Source organism: Mobula birostris, chromosome 29 (genome assembly GCF_030028105.1).
Source record: "Mobula birostris isolate sMobBir1 chromosome 29, sMobBir1.hap1, whole genome shotgun sequence".
Taxonomy (NCBI): Eukaryota; Metazoa; Chordata; class Chondrichthyes; order Myliobatiformes; family Myliobatidae; genus Mobula; species Mobula birostris.
Genome location: NC_092398.1, coordinates 17740367 through 17760402, shown reverse-complemented (window position 1 = coordinate 17760402; position 20036 = coordinate 17740367). Strand labels below are relative to the sequence as shown.

General features: G+C 49.2%; 1 protein-coding gene across 2 annotated transcripts in view; it reads right to left on the bottom strand.

Moving 5' to 3' along the window:
* Window positions 1–20036, bottom strand: part of ecsit (ECSIT signaling integrator) — a 35915-nt gene that overhangs the window by 14878 nt on the left and 1001 nt on the right. Inside the window, exons 2-7 of one of the 2 annotated variants that reach the window (XM_072246538.1) lie at window positions 19525–19690; window positions 14299–14564; window positions 8936–9362; window positions 6883–7106; window positions 3247–3304; window positions 467–615 (exon numbers count right to left, since the gene is read on the bottom strand). In XM_072246538.1, coding sequence (XP_072102639.1) covers window positions 467–615; window positions 3247–3304; window positions 6883–7106; window positions 8936–9362; window positions 14299–14409 — 969 coding nt within the window. In that variant the 5' untranslated portion in view covers window positions 14410–14564; window positions 19525–19690. The remainder of the gene's footprint in view (window positions 1–466; window positions 616–3246; window positions 3305–6882; window positions 7107–8935; window positions 9363–14298; window positions 14565–19524; window positions 19691–20036) is intronic. The other variant, XM_072246539.1, reaches the window with a different exon arrangement.

The following is a 20036-nucleotide window of genomic DNA, read 5'->3' as shown; positions in this document are numbered from 1 at the left end:
GAAAGAGTACAAGCTGGAAGGTGATAGGTGAGACGCAAGGTCATGAAGGGATAAAGGAGAAGACGGGAGATTGGGGCTGAGACGTAAAAAGGATCAGCCATGATGAAATGACGGAGCAGACTCAAAGGGCCAAATGGCCTAATTTTGCCCCTATATCTTATGGTTTAATTTGACAATAATGAGTCTAATCCCAAGCAGTTTTATAATGCTACAATGCAGCTACCTGACTCCACAACTCAATGCCTTGACTAACAAAGGCAAGCGTGCCCTTAAGCCCACTTTTACCACCCCGTGGTCACTTTCAGGCCACCTCAGACTCAGACTACAAGATCCCCGTGTATCTCGTCGAAGGCCGCTCACCCTCTCCACCTGGCGCGACCCCCTCCTTTTTGAGTTAGGCCTCCCCACAGATCAGGCAAGGATCGTGTTGTTCACCCCTCCCGCCCGCTAAAACCCTCACTCTCACCTTGAGCTCAGGCGGCAGGGGGTCAGAGCGCAGCAAGTAGTAGTGGAGGCAGGTGCGGCGGAGCCAGAGGGGGAAGGGTCCCTCCACAAAGACGGGCCGGTGGGGGTCATGCTGTGCCAGGAGTTCCCGCTGCTCCGGACTCTGCAGACCTGCAACAGGGAGAGGCAGTCAACGCTGGGAATGATTTGTGTTCGCTTTGATTATTTCTCAATTATTTGTTCATTAATAATAACTATTCTTACATTTAAAATTATATATATTTGTTTCATTTTATTCAATACTATACAATGTAATCAATACAATACAGTGGATTCCAGTTAATCAGCCATCAATTAATATGGGTAGCCACTTATTTGGGGCAGCTCAAAGAACAAAAACTGATCATAAAGATGGCCGGGATCCCCTTCATTAATTTGGAACACCATGTTGCATAATCGGGACAGGAGACAGTTGGCAAACCAGCATCAGTCACGTGTACTTGTGTGGCCACCAGACAGTACACCGTCCCGAGAGCAAACAGTTTTTAAGTTAGCATCAGTTGTGTATATTTGTTTTCAAGTAGTGATTTTTGTCGTTAGCAAAATACACAAAATGCTGGAGGAACTCGGGAGGTCAGACAGCATCTATGGAAATAAATAAACAGTTGACGTTTCAGGTCAAGACCCTTCTTCTCTCCTGAAGAAGGGTCTCAGCACAAAATGTCGACTGTTTGTTTATTTCCATGGATGCTGCCTGCCTGTCGAGTTCCTCCGGCATTATGTTGCTTTGGATTTCCAGCATTTGCAGAATCTCTTGTGTTTATGATTTTTGTCACGGATAGCTAGTGAGCAGTAAGACAGTTCTGAACAGTTTTGCTCACTGCAGTTTCAAGCATTCAGGCTTGGAGGTGGTGAAACGGCTAAGTGTGAAAATGAAACGATTTCACGATTTTGGCAAGTTAGAAACTGCAACAAATTTGAAGGTATTGACAGTCAACTTTAACATTGTCATGAAAATGATGATTGGGAGGATGCAATCATCGAAAGCATTGTATCGAAGCAGGCCATTATCTGCACTTGGTGTCGGCACTGATTTTGTACATTTACAGTCAATCAAAAGAACACGGCAGCATACAGCATTCCTCTGTCAATAAGTATTAGGAACTAGCACAGTTTTATTTCAGTATAGTAGTACTGGTAATGTTCTAATCTGTTCTATATTTCATTTAAATACATAATTCTTTATTCAGCTAAACAGTCGTTTGTCTTTTTCATACCTTCTTAATTATTTCCATGAAACATCAGCGAATTGGAGCCGCCACTTAATCGGGCCAAAACATACTGGTCCTGATGTGTCCCAATTAATTGGAACCTACCGTATTTTGTTAATTATATTTTTATAACATTGTTATAATTATTGTTATAACAATATTCATAATAGTAGAGAGAAGAGTACGGTATTGAATAGAATAGTACAAAATTTTGATTTTAAATTATTTACATTTAATTTATAATTTAATTTTAATTTATTAAATATAGTAACAGTATATTTGTAACTTAATCTAAAATGTAGCTAATTTCTACTTAGATTTATTATCTATAGTTAATGTATATTCCAAGACAAAAAATATTATTTTTTTTTTATGAAATATATAATATACACCTCCACACCATCGGCCACAATCAGGACCTTCCAGTGGCCAAACATTGTAATTCCCATTCCTATTCCAACGTGTCGGTCCATGGCCTCCTCTTACGCCAATTACATTTGATAACATAGTTTTTATATTTAATATTTCTATAGAATCACAAAATAACGATAAATGATGTGTTTACTTTAAACAAGAGAAAGTCTGCAGATGCTAGAAATCCAAAGCAGCACACAGAAAATGCAGGAGAGACTCAGCAGGTCAGGCAGCATCTATGGAAATGAATAAGAGTTGACGTTTCAGACCGAGACCGTTCTTCAGCACTGAGAAGGAAGGGGGAAGATGCCAGAATAAAATGTTGGGGGGAGGAGGAGGCGGCTAGCTGGAAGGTGATAGGTGAAGCCAGGTGGGTGGTCAAGGCCTGGAGAAGAAAGAATCTGATAGGAGAGGAGAGAGGACCGTAGGAGAAAGGGAAGGAGGAGGGGCACACAGGGGGTAGTATTAGGCAGGTGAGAAGTAAAAGGTCAGAGTGCGGAATAGAGGAAGGGGAGGGTAGGGGGAATTTGTTTACTGGAAGGAGAAATCGATATTCATGCCATCAGCTTGGAGAGCACCCCAGATAGAATACAGGATGCTGCTCCTCCACCCTGAGGCTGGCCTCATCTTGGCAGAAGAGGAGGCCATGGATCAACATGTTGGAACGGGAATGGGAATTGAAATGATTGGCCACCAGGAATTCCTGCCTGTGGCAGGAGATTGGATTGTCTTCGATTGCTTTTATATTTATGCTTTCCTTTTTTATGCTGCATCAGATCCAGAGTAAGAATCGCTTCATTCTCCTTTACAGTGCGCTGATCGATAATAAGGGATATTAAATCTCTTGAATTACAGCGTTCAAAAGATGCTTGGACGGGTACTTGATTAGAGGATTAGTGGGATATGGGCCAAACTGGGGCAAATGGGACCAGGTTATAAAGGCACGTTGGTTAGCACGGACGAGTTCGGGTGAAGGGCCGCTTCTGTGCTAGAATCGGGCACGCACGTGCACAGACAAACATGCACTCAAACACAAGCCTGTGCACACGTCCATTCCTCCAGCCAAGCAAGACCTCTCCACCCAAAAAATTCCCCGCACATCCGAGATACCACTCACCCACGAGGTGTGGGATGCAGACTATCCGTCCATCTGGTCCTTCCTCTTCCTGGGGATGCTACAATGAGAGAGAGAGAGAGAGAGAAAGTGAGACCGTGAGGGGAAAGAGAGGGAGGGACAGACGGACGGGGCGGAGAGACAAAGGAAGGCAGAGAGAGACAGAGAGTGGGGGGAGACGGAGGGAGGGAGAGAGAGATTGTGAGGGGGTAGACAGAGGGAGGGAGAGTGAGAGACAGGGAAGGGGAGATGGAGGGAGGGAGAGAGAGAGAGACAGGGAAGGGGAGATGGAGGGACGGAAGGGGAGACGGAGGGAGGGAGAGAGAGACGTAGAGGGGAGACAGAGGGAGGCAAAGACGGAGAGTGGGGGGAGACAGAGGGAGAGAGAACGACGAGGGAGGGAGAGGGGTGAGAAAAAGGGAAAGAGGGAGGTAGTGTGAAGGGGAGGGAGAGAGGCAGATATGGGGAGGGGGAGGGGGAGGGGGAGATGGGGAGGGGGAGAGGGAGAGAGGGAGATAGAGTGAGGGGAGAGTGGGAATTGGGAGGGAGAGAAACCCAAAGGGTGGGACGGCAAGTTTGAAATTGGTGATGGGCATATTGCTGGAGGGGTTTGCTAGAACAGGATCTACCAATACTTGGTCAGACAGGATGTGATCTGGGACACAGCGTACCGGAGTGCACATCACTGATAGCTTGCCCTGGTCCAACCACGTTGGCGTCACTGCCGAGAGAACTCACCAAAAACATATGCTTCCTTAGGAGGCTAAACAAATAAGACATGTCCCCATCGACCAACAATTTTTAATCGAGGCACCACAGAAAGCATCCTAAATGGATGCAACAGGGCTTGGTACAGCAGCTGCTCTGCCTGTGACCACAAAAAAACCACAGAGATTTGAAAACACAGCTCAGCACAGCACAGAAACAAGCCTCCCCTCCATGGACTCTATCCACAATTCCCACTGCCTCAGTAAAGCAGTATAATCAAAGACCCGCACCCACGCAGGACATTCTCTCTTCTCCCCTCCCATCAGGCACAAGATACAAAAGTCTGAAAGCACGTACCACCAGGCTCAGGGACAGCTTGTAACCTGTTGTGATAAGACTACTGAACGGTTCCCTGGTATGATACGACCCTTGACCTCAGGATCTACCTCGTTTTGATCCTGCACCGTATTGTTCAACTGCACTGCACTTTCTCTGTAGCTGCTACACCTTATTCTGCATTGTTATCGTTTTTCCTTGTTCTACCTCAATGCACTGTGCAATGATCTGATCCGTATGCACGACAAGCTCTGCTCTGTACTCGTACATGTGGCGATAATAGACCAACTCCTGTCAGTGTAGCTTTGTGTCTGGGAAATCATGTCTGACACTCTTGGAACTAACTGAGGTGGATGAGGGGAGCACAAGTGCAATCAATGATGTTCTCCTAAGGGGTTGTCTATTGTGCTTCTTCAGGTGGTTGAAGACGACAATCTGAGATCCATATATCCAGCATGTTCAGGAGGATTCCCTTAAATGGGGAACACCTGTGCGTGACTTTATTTAACGGGGTGAGGCTGATGCTCGGGCTCAGTGGCATGGAATGCAAGGTGACTGGGTGCTGCACTGCCGCAGCCTCCTACCACCTTCACTGTCGTTGTGATGTGACATCATCTTCCACCAGCTCCACCACTGGGGTCTTGATCTTTGCCTGGGACCTGCCCCGTGACCTTATTGCCATCATGGGTGACCCTACCAGGAGCTAAGCACCAGATCACGAAACTCCAGACAAGGTCGCTCTCGGGATCCAGGAGCTCCCAAGCCTCTGCACCACAACAGGTGACGATCCTCGGAGAAGAACCAGGAGGGTAGATGGAAGGAGGGCAGTAGATGTCCCCGTGAGCCGGAGACAAAGTCTCATATTAATAGCATGGATAGTGAGAGTAAGGTGATTTTCATATAGAATCAGAAACTATTTATTCTGACATGGCTCAGCAATTTTTTTGTTTTGTGGCAGCAGTGCAGTGCACTGCATAAAAAGGCATAGGTTGCAATAAAATCAAAGCGCAAAAGAGGAATAGCAAAGTCATGCTCATGGACCATTCAGAAATCTGATGAGAGAGAGGAAGAAGCTGTTCCTAAAACTTTCAGTGCATGTCTTCAGGCTCCTGTACCTCCCCCATGATGAGAAGGCATGACTCGGGTAGTGATGATGAAGTTTAAGGGTGTTGGGGAAGTAAGAAATGATTCTCTGATTCTGGTAAATAGCGGGTTAAAATTAGGTGCCAGCTTGTGTTTGCTCTCTTCTGTGAAAAGTTGGAGACTGTTCTTGACTGAAAAAACTGCCTTCAGTGTTTTTTTTAAACAACTCACAGCTGTCCCTTTGAGAACAATCTGTGAGCTGGGTTCACACATGCTGCATACATCATGTCTTATGAGTTCACATATTGATCTATGTTCCCACCTTTGTCTGTTCAAGTTTTACTGATAAGGCAAGAATTTGTCTGTAATTAAAACCAGTTATTTAGTGGACTCTCTCATCAAAGTAATTGGGTTTCGCTCTAACTGACCTTGACATACCATTGTAACTGAGTGTTCTTTATCTGCTATATACTGTAGCACCTCCGTTCTAAAATCAGAAAAACTCGTGAGAGTGAGAGAGAGAGAGAGAGAGAGAGAGAGAGAGACACAGACAGACAGACACAGACAGACAGACACAGACACACTGACTGAGACTCTGTCTAACTGGTTCCAAGTCTTTCTCACCAGCTGAACTGAGTGCAATAAACGGGTGAAGAGGTTAAAGTAATAACTGTGTGATGTGGTTATTGGTCCGGCAACCTTTTTTTAAGTTTACAGTGAGGGTCCTAAATGGAAGATGCTGCCTTTTTGAGGTATCACCCTTTAAGATGTAGCGTTGAGAAGACAGCATGTTCTGAATGGTGAGGGTCCTTAATGACGGCACCACCTTGTTGAGGCACCCGCCTTATACGCGCAAAGAATGGAATTGGAAATGCGAAGTTTTGATATGTACACAAATCAACAATTCAGAACTGGGTTTCATAGTGGTTCAGTAGCAAGGAGTTTTTCTCCTTGCACACAAGTAAATAAAGTAAGTGAGAAATGAGCGCAAGCCTTCGGAGTCCTGTTAACCAGGGAAAACAGCGGAGTACAAGCTGTCCTTGAGCTTGATAAGTACTTTCAAGCTGCTGTATCTTCTGTTGACGTGCACTGTTTGTGATAGAGGCAGCAAGAAACAGAAAAAGGCAGAAGGAGAGGCAGAAAGAGACCTCTGACAAACAGTGACAGAGAGAGAGAGAATGAGAAACAGACAGACAGAAAGAGAGAAAATGACGGAAAGAGAGAAGAGGGAAAGAAAGGGAGAGATGGAGTGAAAGACAGGGGGAGTGAGATGGGGAAAGACAGTGGGGGGGGGGGCGTAGGGAGGAGGAAAGGCCGAGGGGCAGCTCGTTGAGAGAGGGTGCAGCATGCACAGAGAGAGGAAGACAAAGATACACACACAACAATACGCATAGTACATAGAGAAGAGGAATCAAGTGGATGGGATTCTACAGATCAGGTGGGCTTGGACTAAATGTGTGGGAGGGTCTAGATCTGGTCCTGTGGCATAGTGCTCTATGTCTGGCCCCTTACCTGGTAGACGGTGACCTCGCTATCGAGGTCAGGGGCGATGCGGAGAAGGGCGAGGCGAGCCAGTTCAACAGGGTCTTGTGGCAAGGGCTCAGCCACAGGGAAGGGATTGGCATGTCGGAAGCGGGGGAACCAGTACAGCATCCGCTGGTACTTGCGCATCGGATGGCTCTTGTGGCCAAAGATCTGCACCAGCAGCACCTTGGTGTTCACGTCGGGCAGGACCCCTGTGGGGATAGGGAGGAGAAGAGGGATGGGATGGGAGGGAGGAAGGGCGTGTGGAGAGTGGTAAAAGGAGAGGCAGGTCCAAAAGACCAGGGGAAGGTGGTCGGGAAGGGAGGGTCAAAGAGGAGTGGATGGGACAACAGGGAAGGGTTGGGGTAGATGGAGAAGGGTGGATGAGACAGGGAGTGGAGGGTATAGACAGGCAGAAGGAGGTAAAGTGAGGGGGGAGGGGAAGGAGGTGGAGGGGAGGTGGTGATGGAGGAGAAGAATGACAGTGATCAGTGGATTTAGACACGAAAGTACACAGCTAGAGCTCATGGAACAGGTCCCGTTGATAGCGTTTCATTCTGTTGGGACTCCCGTCTCCATATGAGCCGGAACATTTGGTGGCAGAGAGGGCTAACTTGGGAAAGGGAGGGATTGAATCCCATGGGACCTCTGTCCCTCAGAGGGGGATGTAATCTCTCTCTCTCCCCGTCCCTGACTCAGGAAGGGTGGCATCTGTCTGTCCCAGTGGGACGTCTTGCACTCAGGAAGGGTAGAACAGTCTCTACTCTCCCATGGGGGGGGGGGGGGGGGGCAAATAGTCCCAGTGGAAACTCTCCCCTTTGACAGAGGCTACTTCATTCCCAATGGGATCTTTTTCCCCCTCACAGAGTATGGGGCCCTTTCCACTGGAACATTCCTCCTTCAGGGAGTGTTGGTACTTGTCCCGGTGGAAACATCCCCTCCTCCCAGTGAAGAGTGGGATCATGTCAGTGGGACGCTGCTCCCTCAAGGATAGTAGTATGTCCACAAGAAATCTCCATCTCTCTGGGAAATGGAACCATTGGAATCTCCCCGCTCCCCCCCAGGAAGGTGGGATCATTCCTCAAGGGACCTCTGACACTCGGTGTATGGGACTGTCTCCACTGGGACTTCCCTCTCTCCCTCGGACTGTCAATCGGGATGCCTCCCTCTTAGGGATTGTGGGACCATTTCTGATAGGACCTCTCCTCGTGCTGTAGGGTGGGATCACTCCCAGTGGAACCTCTATAACTCTCATGAGGGGTCGGTTCTGTCCCCAAGGGAACCTCTCCCTCAGGACAGATTTGGGAGGGTGAGATCGATCCTATTTTAAATGTCCCTCTCCCAGCTGGATGATGGGACTGCTCTTACTGGGGCTTCTCTCCCTCCAGAGATGGTGGGACCATTTCCATTGGGATCTCTCCCCATCTCAAGGAAGATAGGATGATTTCTGATGGAACCTTTCCCTTTGGGAGGGTGGGACTGATCCCATTGTGACCTCCTGTGGTGGATGGTCAGATCTCTCCTTGTGGAATCTCCCTCCTTCAAGTCAGGTAGGATCATTTCTATCCAGGCATCCCGAATGGGAAAGTATAATTGTTTCCCATGGGACATCTCCACCAGGAGGAGGGTGGGGATTGCTCACTCACTGGGCCACAAACTCCACCCTCTGCCCTCCTTCACCACCTCCCAGCCCCGTCGCCACTCTACTTCCTCAACCCAGACCCCTCCTCATGCCCCTCTGAACCTCACCTCAACTCTGCCCCTCACCTCAACCCCTTCTCAACCATCCGCCCTCCCCTAACGCCAAGCCCTTACCTTGCCTCCTCGCAGTCCCTTCCCCACCTCTCTGCCATCCCCTTCCCCCCACACTCCACAACCCTGGCTGCCACTTCCCCAACCCCTCCACCATGTCCCTCTTCACCACATCCCTATCCCGTCCCTCACCTCGCCACTCCCCCTCAGAACCATACCCCTACCCCCACACCAACATTTCCCTGTCCCCCCCCCCCCCCCGACATCTTGCCCCTGCCAGGCTGTTTACCATAATTCTCCATCTGCTCCAGCACTTGCACGGCACACTCCTGCTGCCGTGGGAAGTGGTTGAACATACGCTGGATGAAGTTGCGCGGGACAAACACCTCCTTGGGGAAAACGTCAAGCAGCCGGTTGTAGACGGTCAGCTCCCGCTCCACCCCGAACTCGGGCATCCGGCGCAGGGCGGCGTAGATGAACTCCACGTGGCCGCGCCGGCGGGCCTCCTGTCGACAGTAGGTGGCCAGCACCCTCTCGAAGGTTGCCTGGTCCCACTGGGCCGAGGAGGCCGCCCGGGAGAAGAAGTCGTCGGTGGCTGAGAGTGGGGCAGGGCGCCCCTCCTTCCGAGCTGCCCCACCCACATCAGAGAGTGGTGCTGAGGGCTCTTTCTCCAGGCGGGGGCCGGAGTGGAAGCTGGGTCGGGGCCCTGGGGAATCCTGCAGGGGTTGTGGGAGATTGAGAGAGAGCAGGAGGGGATTGTTAGTGAACCGGTGTAGGAACACTCAATGTCTGCGTCTTTCCACACCACCCAACAGACACAGAGCCAGGCTCCCTCCACACTGTCCCATCACACACTCCCAGGGTCAGACACAGAGCGATGCTCCCTCCACACTGTCCCATCGCACACTCCCAGGGTCAGACACAGAGCGGTGCTCCCTCCACACCGTCCCATCACACACTCCCGGGATCAGACACAGAGTGAATTTCCCCCCACAATGTCCCATCACACACTCCCGGGGTCAGACACAGAGCGAAGCTCCCTCCACACCATCCCATCACACACTCCCAGGGTCAGACACAGAGCGATGCTCCCTCCACACTGTACCATCACACACTCCCGCAGTCAGACACAGAGTGAATTTCCCCCCGCAACGTCCCATCACACACTCCCAGGGTCAGACACAGAGCGATGCTCCCTCCACACTGTACCATCACACACTCCCGCAGTCAGAGGCAAAGTGAGGCTTTCTCCACACTGCCCCATACACACTCCCGGGATCAGACACAGAGCGATGCTCCCTCCACACCGTCCCATCACACATTCCCAGGGTTAGGCACAGAGCGATGCTCCCTCCACACTGTACCATCACACACTCCCGCAGTCAGAAGCAAAGTGAGGCTTTCTCCACACTGCCCCATACACACTCCCGGGATCAGACACAGAGCGATGCTCCCTCCACACCGTCCCATCACACATTCCCAGGGTTAGGCACAGAGCGATGCTCCCTCCACACTGTACCATCACACACTCCCACAGTGAGAGACAAAGCGAGGCTCCTTCCACACCGTCCCAAACACCCTCCCAGCGTCAGACACAAAGTGAGGCTCCCTCCACACCGTCCCTTCACACACTCCCCGTACCAGACGGAAGCCATGTTCTATCCTGACGTCTGCCGCCGTCTGCGCTTGTATATATGTGTGCATACGTGCCCCTCTACCTGTCTATGCATGGGCTGACAGAGAGAAAGAGAGACTGTGTCTGTGAGAGGGAGAGAGACAAACAGACCACGTGAGAGAGAGAGGGAGAGGTGGGGACAGCATAGGGAGGGAGAGGGTGAGAGGGTGGGGAACCTGAAGTCCCATACCACCAAGCTCAGGAGCAGCAGCTTCCCGTCAACCATTCTGTTCTTGAACCAACCGGCACAACCCTAATCACTACCTCAGTACAGCAACACTGTGATCACTTTGCTTTCTTTTTGTTCTAATTAAGTTCTTCCTTCTAAAAATTGAGTACTATTTTTCTTGTGAATCTTCTGTATCTGACGCTCTGTAGCTGCGATGCTGCTGCAGGTAAGGTTTTCACTGCTCCTGTGCAGACATGGACTTGTGTCCCTGAGTTCTCTCTCCTACACCCTACTGGGTGAGTCCCTGTCATCCACTGCACCCTATGGGTGCTCTCCCGTTCGCAAAGGAGGGGGCTTCCATCCACTCCCGGAGACACCACTGCGGTTCAGGTAAGGAATGGGAATAGCGCACACAGAAAGCCTCAACAAGGCAGCTGGTGTGGGAGGACAGCAAGCCAGGTGGCTCACTGGGTGGAAGAGGGGGAAAGAGGCAGCGCCCAGCTCTACCCAGAGCTACCCCAACTACAACCCACAATCGCTGTGGCTCGGGTAGGCGGTCAGGGAGATAAGGCATCCACAAGAGTTGGGCACTGGGAATCCAGGAAGGATCTCTCACGCAGAGGAGGCAGGAGGGGGGGAAGAACTTGGTGGGGGGTAGGGATTGTGGCATGGGAGAGGGGATGCTAAGGGGAAGATTAGAGTTATAGAGCTCTACAGCACAGAAGGCCCTTCAGCCCATCTGGCCCATACCAACCCGGTCTTCTGCCCAGACTATATTCCCCCTCCCACAAGATATCCCCTCTCACCACTCTCACTATTTCCCTCCAAACATCTCCCATCCAGGACCCTGCCCAAGTTTCTCAAATGTTGCAAGTGGAGCCCCATCCACCACTTCTGCTGGCAGCTCATTCCGTCCTTGCACCATCCCCTGAGTGAAGAAGTTTCTAAACACTTTTCACTGGAGTTTGGATGAATGGGGGGGGGGGGGGCGCGATCTCATTGAAACCTATCGATCGTTGAAAGGCCTTGATAGCGTGGACAAGAAGAGAATGTTTCTTCATAACCATATAACAATTACAGCTCGGAAACAGGCCATCTCAGACCTCCTGGTCCATGCTGAATGCTTACTCTCACCTAGTCCCACCGACCTGCACTCAGCCCATAACCCTCCATTCCTTTCCTGTCCATATAGCTATCCAATTTTACTTTAAATGACAATATCGAGACTGCCTCTACCACTTCTGCTGGAAGCTCGTTCCACACAGCTACCGCTCTCTGAGTAAAGAAGTTCCCCCTTGTGTTACCCCTAAACTTTTGCCCTTTAACTCTCAACTCATGTCCACTTGTTTGAATCTCCCCCACTCTCAATGGAAATAGCCTATCCAAGTCAACTCTATCTATCCCCGCCATAATTTTAAATACCTCTATGAAGTCCCCCCTCAACTTTCTACACTCCAAAGAATAAAGACCCAACTTGTTCAACCTTTCTCTGTAACTTAGGTGCTAAAACTCAGGTAACACTCTAGCAAATCTTCTCTGTACTCTCTCTATTTTGTTAACATCTTTCCTATAATTTGGTGACCAGAACTGTACACAATACTCCAAATTTGGCCTTACCAAAGCCTTCTACAATTTTAACACTACATCCCAACTCCTATACTCAATGCTCTGATTTATAAAGGCCAGCATACCAAAAGCTTTCTTCACCACCCTATCCACATGAGATTCCACCTTCAGGGAACTATGCACCATTATTCCTAGATCCCTCTGTTCTACTGCATTCTTCAATGCCCTACCATTTACCATGTATGTCCTATTTTGATTAGTCCTACCAAAAGGTAGCACCTCACATTTATCAGTATTAAACTCCATTTGCCATCTTTCAGCCCACTCTTCTAACTGTCCTAAATCTCTCTGCAAGTTTTGAAAACCTACCTCATCATCCACAACACCACCTATCTTAGTATCATCTGCATACTTACTAATCCAATTTACCACCCCATCATCCAGATCATTAATATATATTACAAACAACATTGGACCCAGTACAGATCCCTGAAGCACACCACTAGTCACCGGCCTCCAACCTGACAAGTCATCCACCACTACTCTATGGCGTCTCCCATCCAGCCTCTGCTGAATCCATTTTTCTACTTCAATATTACTACCTAACAATTGAACCTTCCGAACTAACCTTCCATGTGGAACTTTGTCAAAGGCCTTACTGTAGTCCAAAAAGACAACATCCACTGCTTTACCCTCATCAACTTTCCTAGCAACCTCTTCAAAAAATTCAGTAAGATTTGTCAAACATGACCTTCCACGCACAAATCCATGTTGACTGTTCCTAATCAGACCGTGTCTATCCAGATAATTATATATACCATCTCTAAGAATACTTTCCATCAATTTACCCACCACTGACGTCAAACTTGCAGGCTGATAATTGCTCCGTTTACTCTTAGAACCCTTTTTAAACAACTATAGTGGAGGAGTCGAGGACCAGAGGGCACAGCCTCAGTATAGAGGGATGTCCATTTAGAACAGAGATGAGGAGTAATTTCTTCGAGCAGATGGTGGTGAATCTTTGGAATACATTGCCACAGACAGCTATGGAGGCCAGCTCATTGAGCATGTTCATAGCAGAGGCCTAATTAGTCTTGATTAGTCAGGATGTCAAAGGTTACAGGAGAATAGGGTTGGAAAAGACAAAATCTGGCCCTCTTCTCCTCATCAACCTATAACCTCCCTCGGTGCCCCTCCTCCTTCCCCATCTCCCATGGTCCACTCTCCTCTCACATCAGATTCCTTCTTCTCCAGCCTTTTCCACCTATCACCTCCCAGTTCTTGCATTAATCCCCTCCCCGACCCTCCTGGCTTCACCTATCACCTTCCAGCTTGCAATCCTCCACCTCCTCCCAACTTCTTGTTCTGGCTTCTTCGCCCTTCCTTCCCGGTCCTGGTGAGTGGTCTCAACCGTTTATTGATTTCCTGAGCTCCCCCCAGCATCTTGTGTGGGTGACTTTTTGGCTCCTGTAATGAAAGTCCCGTCTGACGAAAGCAAGTATGCCTTCTTTACCACCCTCAAAAGTGGTTGCATACAAGACCCATTGGGAGAAAAAAAGTATAAAGATTCCCCTCGATCACACAACGGGAGCACCCCTCACTGTCAAGTGATGACCTCTGGTTCAGGGTGGGATGAACAGTGAGCAGATGAAATGTCCAATAACAAAAGTCTGCTCATGGTGCAGCTTTGTAAAACTCTAGTTAGCCCACATCTGGGGCACTGCATACAGTTCTGGTTGCCCCATTATAGAAAGGATCCCGAGGCTTTAAATAGGGTGCAGAAGAGATTCACCAGCCCTGAATTAAAGGACGTGCTATAAGGTTGGACAAACTTGGGCTGTTTTCTCTGGAGCGGTGGAGGCTGAGGAGAGATCTCATAGAGGAAAAATAGAGTAGACAGCCGGTAACTTTCTGTCCCGGAGTGGAAATGTCCATTTCCAGGGGGAAATGATTTATGGTGAAAGGGAGTCATTTCAAAGGAAATGTGAGGGGCAAGTTTTTCTTTTAAAACACCGAGAGAGTAAAGTGGCTGGAATGAGCTGCCTGTGCTGGTAGTATTAAAGACTTTCAAGACGTGTTTAAATAGGCACATGAATGTGAGGAAAATGGAAGGATATGGACATTGTGTAGGCAAAGGGAATTAGATTAGTTGGCCAGTTGATGACTAATTTGTTTGGTTCAGTATGACATGCGGGACGGAGGGCCGGCTCCTGTGCCGAAGTGTTTAGTGCTCTTAACTCACCTGCAGTGAAGTGGCTCTCCAAGCTGCAGAGGCCGGCAATCTACAGAGAGGAGCTGGCCAGGGGGTAAAGGCATGGCTCCGTAGTGCCCGGAAACACCTGGCACAGCTCATCCCGAGGGAAGCGTGAGCCTCCGCAGAGACAGAGTCCAAGGCCAACAGCAGAGGAGGTGGTGGAGAGAAGGAACCTCAGATGGTCAAGGCAGAGTCTGTGGAGGGCCAAGGTCCTTCCAGTCAGCAAGAGGAAACAGCCGAACGTTCGGATGCCCCTGCAAAATTGTACATTTCTTTCATTTAGATCATCGACCTCAAAAACTCAAAAGATCCACAGATGGACAATGTAAAAGAAAAATCAGCTCAGTAAATAAACTGACATTACCCAGATCGATTTGAATAACATTATATATAATTGTCTCTCAGTTCCTATTGTCTCTCCTTGGTCCACAGACCTGTCCCACTCAGAGATCTGTATAGGGCCCATGAAGTCGATGAGTGAATTGGAACTGAGGACAATTATATGTGCTATATCTGAGTGGGTCAGGTCTGTGGGACCAAGCACAGGGAATAGAGACTGAGAGACAATTATATAAATGATATCTCTGAGTGGAACAGGTCTGCGGGACTAAGATGAGGGAATTTGGACAATTGTAGCTAATATAATACCATTAGTTTCCTCACTTCTATAGACACTTTGTTCATCTCCTGAGTAAATACAGATGTAACCCTGAGGTTCAGCCAGCATGCGTTTGTCTAGGGGAAGACGGCCTCTGACCCAGCCAAAATGAGAAATCTCATTTGTGTGGATGCTGGGTGATGTGTACCCAGTTACAAATCCGAACCGTAAAATATCAGACAGTACACCATTTACAGTTAAACGATCGAACTTTATAAATCTTAATCTGAAAGAGGGCCCATTTTAATGAAACAGTCCAATGTGCGCACTGGAGCTCACGGATTCGTCCATTCGTCCACGTCAACCTCCTCCGAGTGTCGCTGACCTTCGGACCCTTGCCCCTAGTCCACTCCGTCCGGCAGTCTACCAACTCTCTCCACTCGCGTCTTCCCTCATCTCTCGCCGACAAAAGACCGCGAAATCCCTGCTCCCGGACCCACAGGAAAGAACAACATGCCTCTCATTGGCTAATACACATTCCAAAGCCCGCATTATCTCCAGTCATAACCCAAACGTTGCTGCTACAGAGAAACCACTACTTTAGTGGTGAAACCTTACAGAGAGGCCATTACATTAGCAGTGAAACCTTACAGTACATTGCACAGACACAAAAAAAAAATTAAAGATCACCCCCATTGCTTTTGGCTCCAAACATGAATTACCATTCTGATCTTCCAGAGGACCAATTCTGTCATTGCAGTCCTTTGGTTCTTAACATATCTGTAGAATCCCTTACGATTCTCCTTCACCTCGTCTGCTACGGCAACCTCATGCATTTTTTTAGTTCTCCTGATTTCGTTCTTAAGTGCTCTCTTGCATTTTTATACTCCATAAGCACCTCATTTGTTCCTAGCTTTCTATACCTACTGTGCACCTCCTTTTTTGAAAAAACAGGGCCTCAACATCTGTAAAAAAACAAGGTTCCCTACACCTGTTATCTTTACCTTTTATTCTGGCAGGTACATACAAGTTTTGTACCCTCAAAATTCCATTTTTTAAGGCCTCTCACTTACTGTACACCTTTGCCAGAAAACAGCCTGTCCCAATCACCACTTGCCAGATCCTTTCTGATGCCATCAAAATTGGCCTTTCTCAACCCATTGACCAGGCATCTCTTTTTGCATATTTACTTTGAAACTAATGGTATTATGATTAGTTACATTGTCCCTACTCCCTCACCTTGGTCCCACAGACCTGTCCCATTCAGATACCTTAATTATCCCTCAGTCTCCATTCCCTCTCCTTGGTCCCACAGACCTCACCCACTCTGCCATATCACATATAATTGTCCTTTGGTCTCTATTCACTCTTAGTCCCACAGACCTGTCCCACTCAGTGAAATCATATATAATTGTTAGTAAAAGCATCCGTTATTCTTGCGAGACCACGGATCTGCGCCTGGAAAGTCTTCACTCTCCAGGGCGCAGGCCTGGGCAAGGTTGTATGGAAGACCAGCAGTTGCCCATGCTGCAAGTCTCCCCTCTCCACAACACCAATGTTGTCCAAGGGAAGGGCATTAGGACCCATACAGCTTGGCACCAGTGTCGTCGCAGAACAATGTGTGATTAAGTGCCTTGCTCAAGGACACAACACATTCCCTCGGCTGGGGCTCGAACTCATGACCTTCAGGTAGCTAGTCCAATGCCTTAACCACTTGGCCACGTGCCCACACATATAATTGTTACTCAGTCCCTATTCCTTCTCCGTGGTTACAGACCACAATTCCCTTTAAACTGGATAGGTGCATAGTAAGAAACGCAGTAACTGAAATGCTCCTATGCACATAGCCTTTGTTGCCCCACAGCTGGAATTTTCTTTTATAATAAAGTGCCCCACAGTTTTCAGGCCACGTAAAAATTCCCTGCTCAGAGCAATAGTTGGTCCGAGCAACTGTAAAAAAAAATTAAAGGGAACATTATTACAGACACCTATCCTACTGACAGATATATAGAATTGTCCCTCAGTTACAGACCCCTCTCCCTAGTTACCTGTTGCACTAACTGAAGATATATATAATATTTGATGTTTAATGTCCTCAGCGCTGACCACAGTTGTGGACTCACTTTTGGGGTACGCTGCGGTTCATGGTCCATCTGTTTCTGGTTACTCTTTTTATTGCAATATGCACAATTGGATCGAGGCTCTTTGGCACAGAAATGGCTCTGCGGCTGAGGCCTGCAGCCATTGACAAGACTCAGTGGCTGTTGCTCCTGGACCATTTCAGAGACCCTGCGGTTTGATGATTACACTATTCAGATTGCGTGATTTGAGGTTTTTTTTTCGTGCACTGGGTCCTTGATGTTTTCTTTAAATGGCTTCTTTGTTTTGTGGCTGCCTGCGGGAGGCCAAATCTCAGAGTTGTCTATTGTATACATACTTCAATAATAAATGTACTTTGAAACTAATTATTCCTCTCCCCGATCACACACCTGTCCTTCTGACAGACACTATATACAACTGTCCCACAGTCCCTATTCTCTCTCTCGCTGGTAAAACAGACCTGTCCGCCAGAGAAAGCAGGATCTCCCAGTGGCCACACATTTTAATTCCACATCCCATTCCCATTCTGACATGTCCATCCACGGCCTCCTCTACTGTAAAGATGAAGCCACACTCAGGTTGGAGGAACAACACCTTATATTCCGTCTGGGTAGCCTCCAACCTGATGGCATGAACATCGACTTCTCTAACTTCCGCTAAGGCCCCACCTCCCCCTCGTACCCCATCTGTTACTCATTTTTATGCACACATTCTTTCACTCACTCCCCTTTTTCTCCCTCTGTCCCTCTGAATATACCTGTTGCCCATCCTCTGGGTCCCCCCCCCCCTTGTCTTTCTTCCCGGACCTTCTGTCCCATGATCCTCTCATATCCCCTTTTACCTATCACCTGTCCAGCTCTTGGCTCTATCCCTCCCCCTCCTGTCTTCTCCTATCATTTTGAATCTCCCCCTCCCCCTCCAACTTTCAAATCCCTTACTCACTCTTCCTTCAGTTAGTCCTGACGAAGGGTCTCAGCCTGAAACGCCGACTGCACCTCTTCCTACAGATGTTGCTTGGCCTGCTGCATTCACCAGCAACTTTGATGTGTGTTGCTGTCCCAATAAAAGTTATTATGTATAATTGCCAGTTATAAAGCCCTTTTCTTGGTTACATAGACCAGTCCCATTTACGGATATTATATATAATTTTCCCTCAGTCCCTAATCTTGCTCCCTGGTTACACAAACCTGTCCTGCTGACAGAGAAGTTCAAAGTTCGAAGTACATTTATGATCAAAGTAGGTGTTCATTATACACCCTTGAGATTTGTCTCCTCACAGGCAGCCACAAGGCAAGAAATCCAAAAGAACCCATAAAAAAAAACCTGACAGACATCCAATGTGGTGGTGGGGAGGAGGGAAGGAGGGAGAGAGAGGGGGGGGAGGGAGAGAGAGGGGGGGGAGGGAGAGAGAGGGGGGGGAGGGAGAGAGAGGGGGGGGAGGGAGAGAGAGGGGGGGAGGGAGAGAGAGGGGGGGGGGGAGAGAGAGGGGGGGGGGAGAGAGAGGGGGGGAGGGAGAGAGAGGGGGGGAGGGAGAGAGAGGGGGGGAGGGAGAGAGAGGGGGGGAGGGAGAGAGAGGGGGAGAGGGAGAGGGGGGGGAGGGAGAGGGGGGGGAGGGAGAGGGGGGGAGAGGGGGGGGAGGGAGAGGGGGGGGAGGGAGAGGGGGGGAGGGAGAGGGGGAGGGAGAGGGGGAGGGAGAGGGGAGGGGGAGGGGGGGAGGGAGGGGGGAGGGGGAGGGGGGGAGGGAGGGGGGAGGGGGAGGGGGGAGGGAGGGGGGAGGGAGAGGGGGGAGGGAGGGGGGAGGGAGAGGGGGGGGAGGGAGAGGGGGGGAGGGAGAGGGGGGGAGGGAGAGGGGGGGGAGGGAGAGGGGGGGGAGGGAGAGGGGGGGGAGGGAGAGGGGGGAGGGAGAGGGGGGAGGGAGAGGGGGGGGAGGGAGAGGGGGGGGAGGGAGAGGGGGGGAGGGAGAGGGGGGGAGGGAGAGGGGGGGAGGGAGAGGGGGGGAGGGAGAGGGGGAGGAGGGAGAGAGGGGGGAGGGGAGAGAGAGAGCGCGAACAAGAACACACATCATGCATTCAGTAAAAGCAACCAACCGCATCCAGAACAAAAGTGAGTCCATGGACATGAAGTCCAGAGCAGGCCCACAGCCTCAGCTCACCACACGGCAGAGCAAAACATCGCAGAGCTTGAAGACACAAAGCTGGAGCAGGCCCACAGCCTCAGCCTTAGTGCAGGGAAGAGCATAGATAATATTTGTTCCTAGGTTCCTATTGCTTACACACAACCTTTTCCACTAACAGATATCATATATAATGGTCCCTCAGTTACAGTTCCTTCTCCCCAGTTGCACAGGCCAGTCCTACTAACAGATATTATCCATATTTATCCCCCAGTCCTTATTCTCTCCCCCTAGCTATACAGACTTGTCCAACTAACAGGTATTATCTATATAATTATTCCCCAGTTCCTATTCCATCTCTCTGTTTACATAAAGCCATCCCACTGATAGATATTATACATACCTTTACACTATCGGCGACCCAGGTTCATTTCCCGCCGCTGCCTCTAAAGAGTTTGCATGTTCTCTCTGTGACCACGTTGGTGCTTCAGTTTCCTCCTACAGTCCAAAGACGTACCAGTCAGTAGGTTCATTGGCCATTGTCCATTGCCCTTTGCCCTGTGTTTAAGCTAGGATTAAATCAAGAGATTGCTGGGCAGCGAGGCTCGAAGGGCTCAATAAATGAATGAATAAATAAATAAACCAACATATCTTAAGTCCCAAATTCCCTCTCCCTAGTTATACATTCCTGACCCACTCACAGATATTATACAAAATTGTCCCCCAGCTCATTTTTACAGATGGTCCGTTAAGTCGTTTTGATTGGCTGCATCACCACATAACAGGACCGACAGAAGCTGCAGAAAGTTGTAGATTCAGACGGCTCTATCACGGCACAACCCTTTCCATCAAAAGGTGGACATTCAAAAAGGTAGTGCCTCACGAAGGCATTAAGGTCCCTCAGCGGCCGGGGCA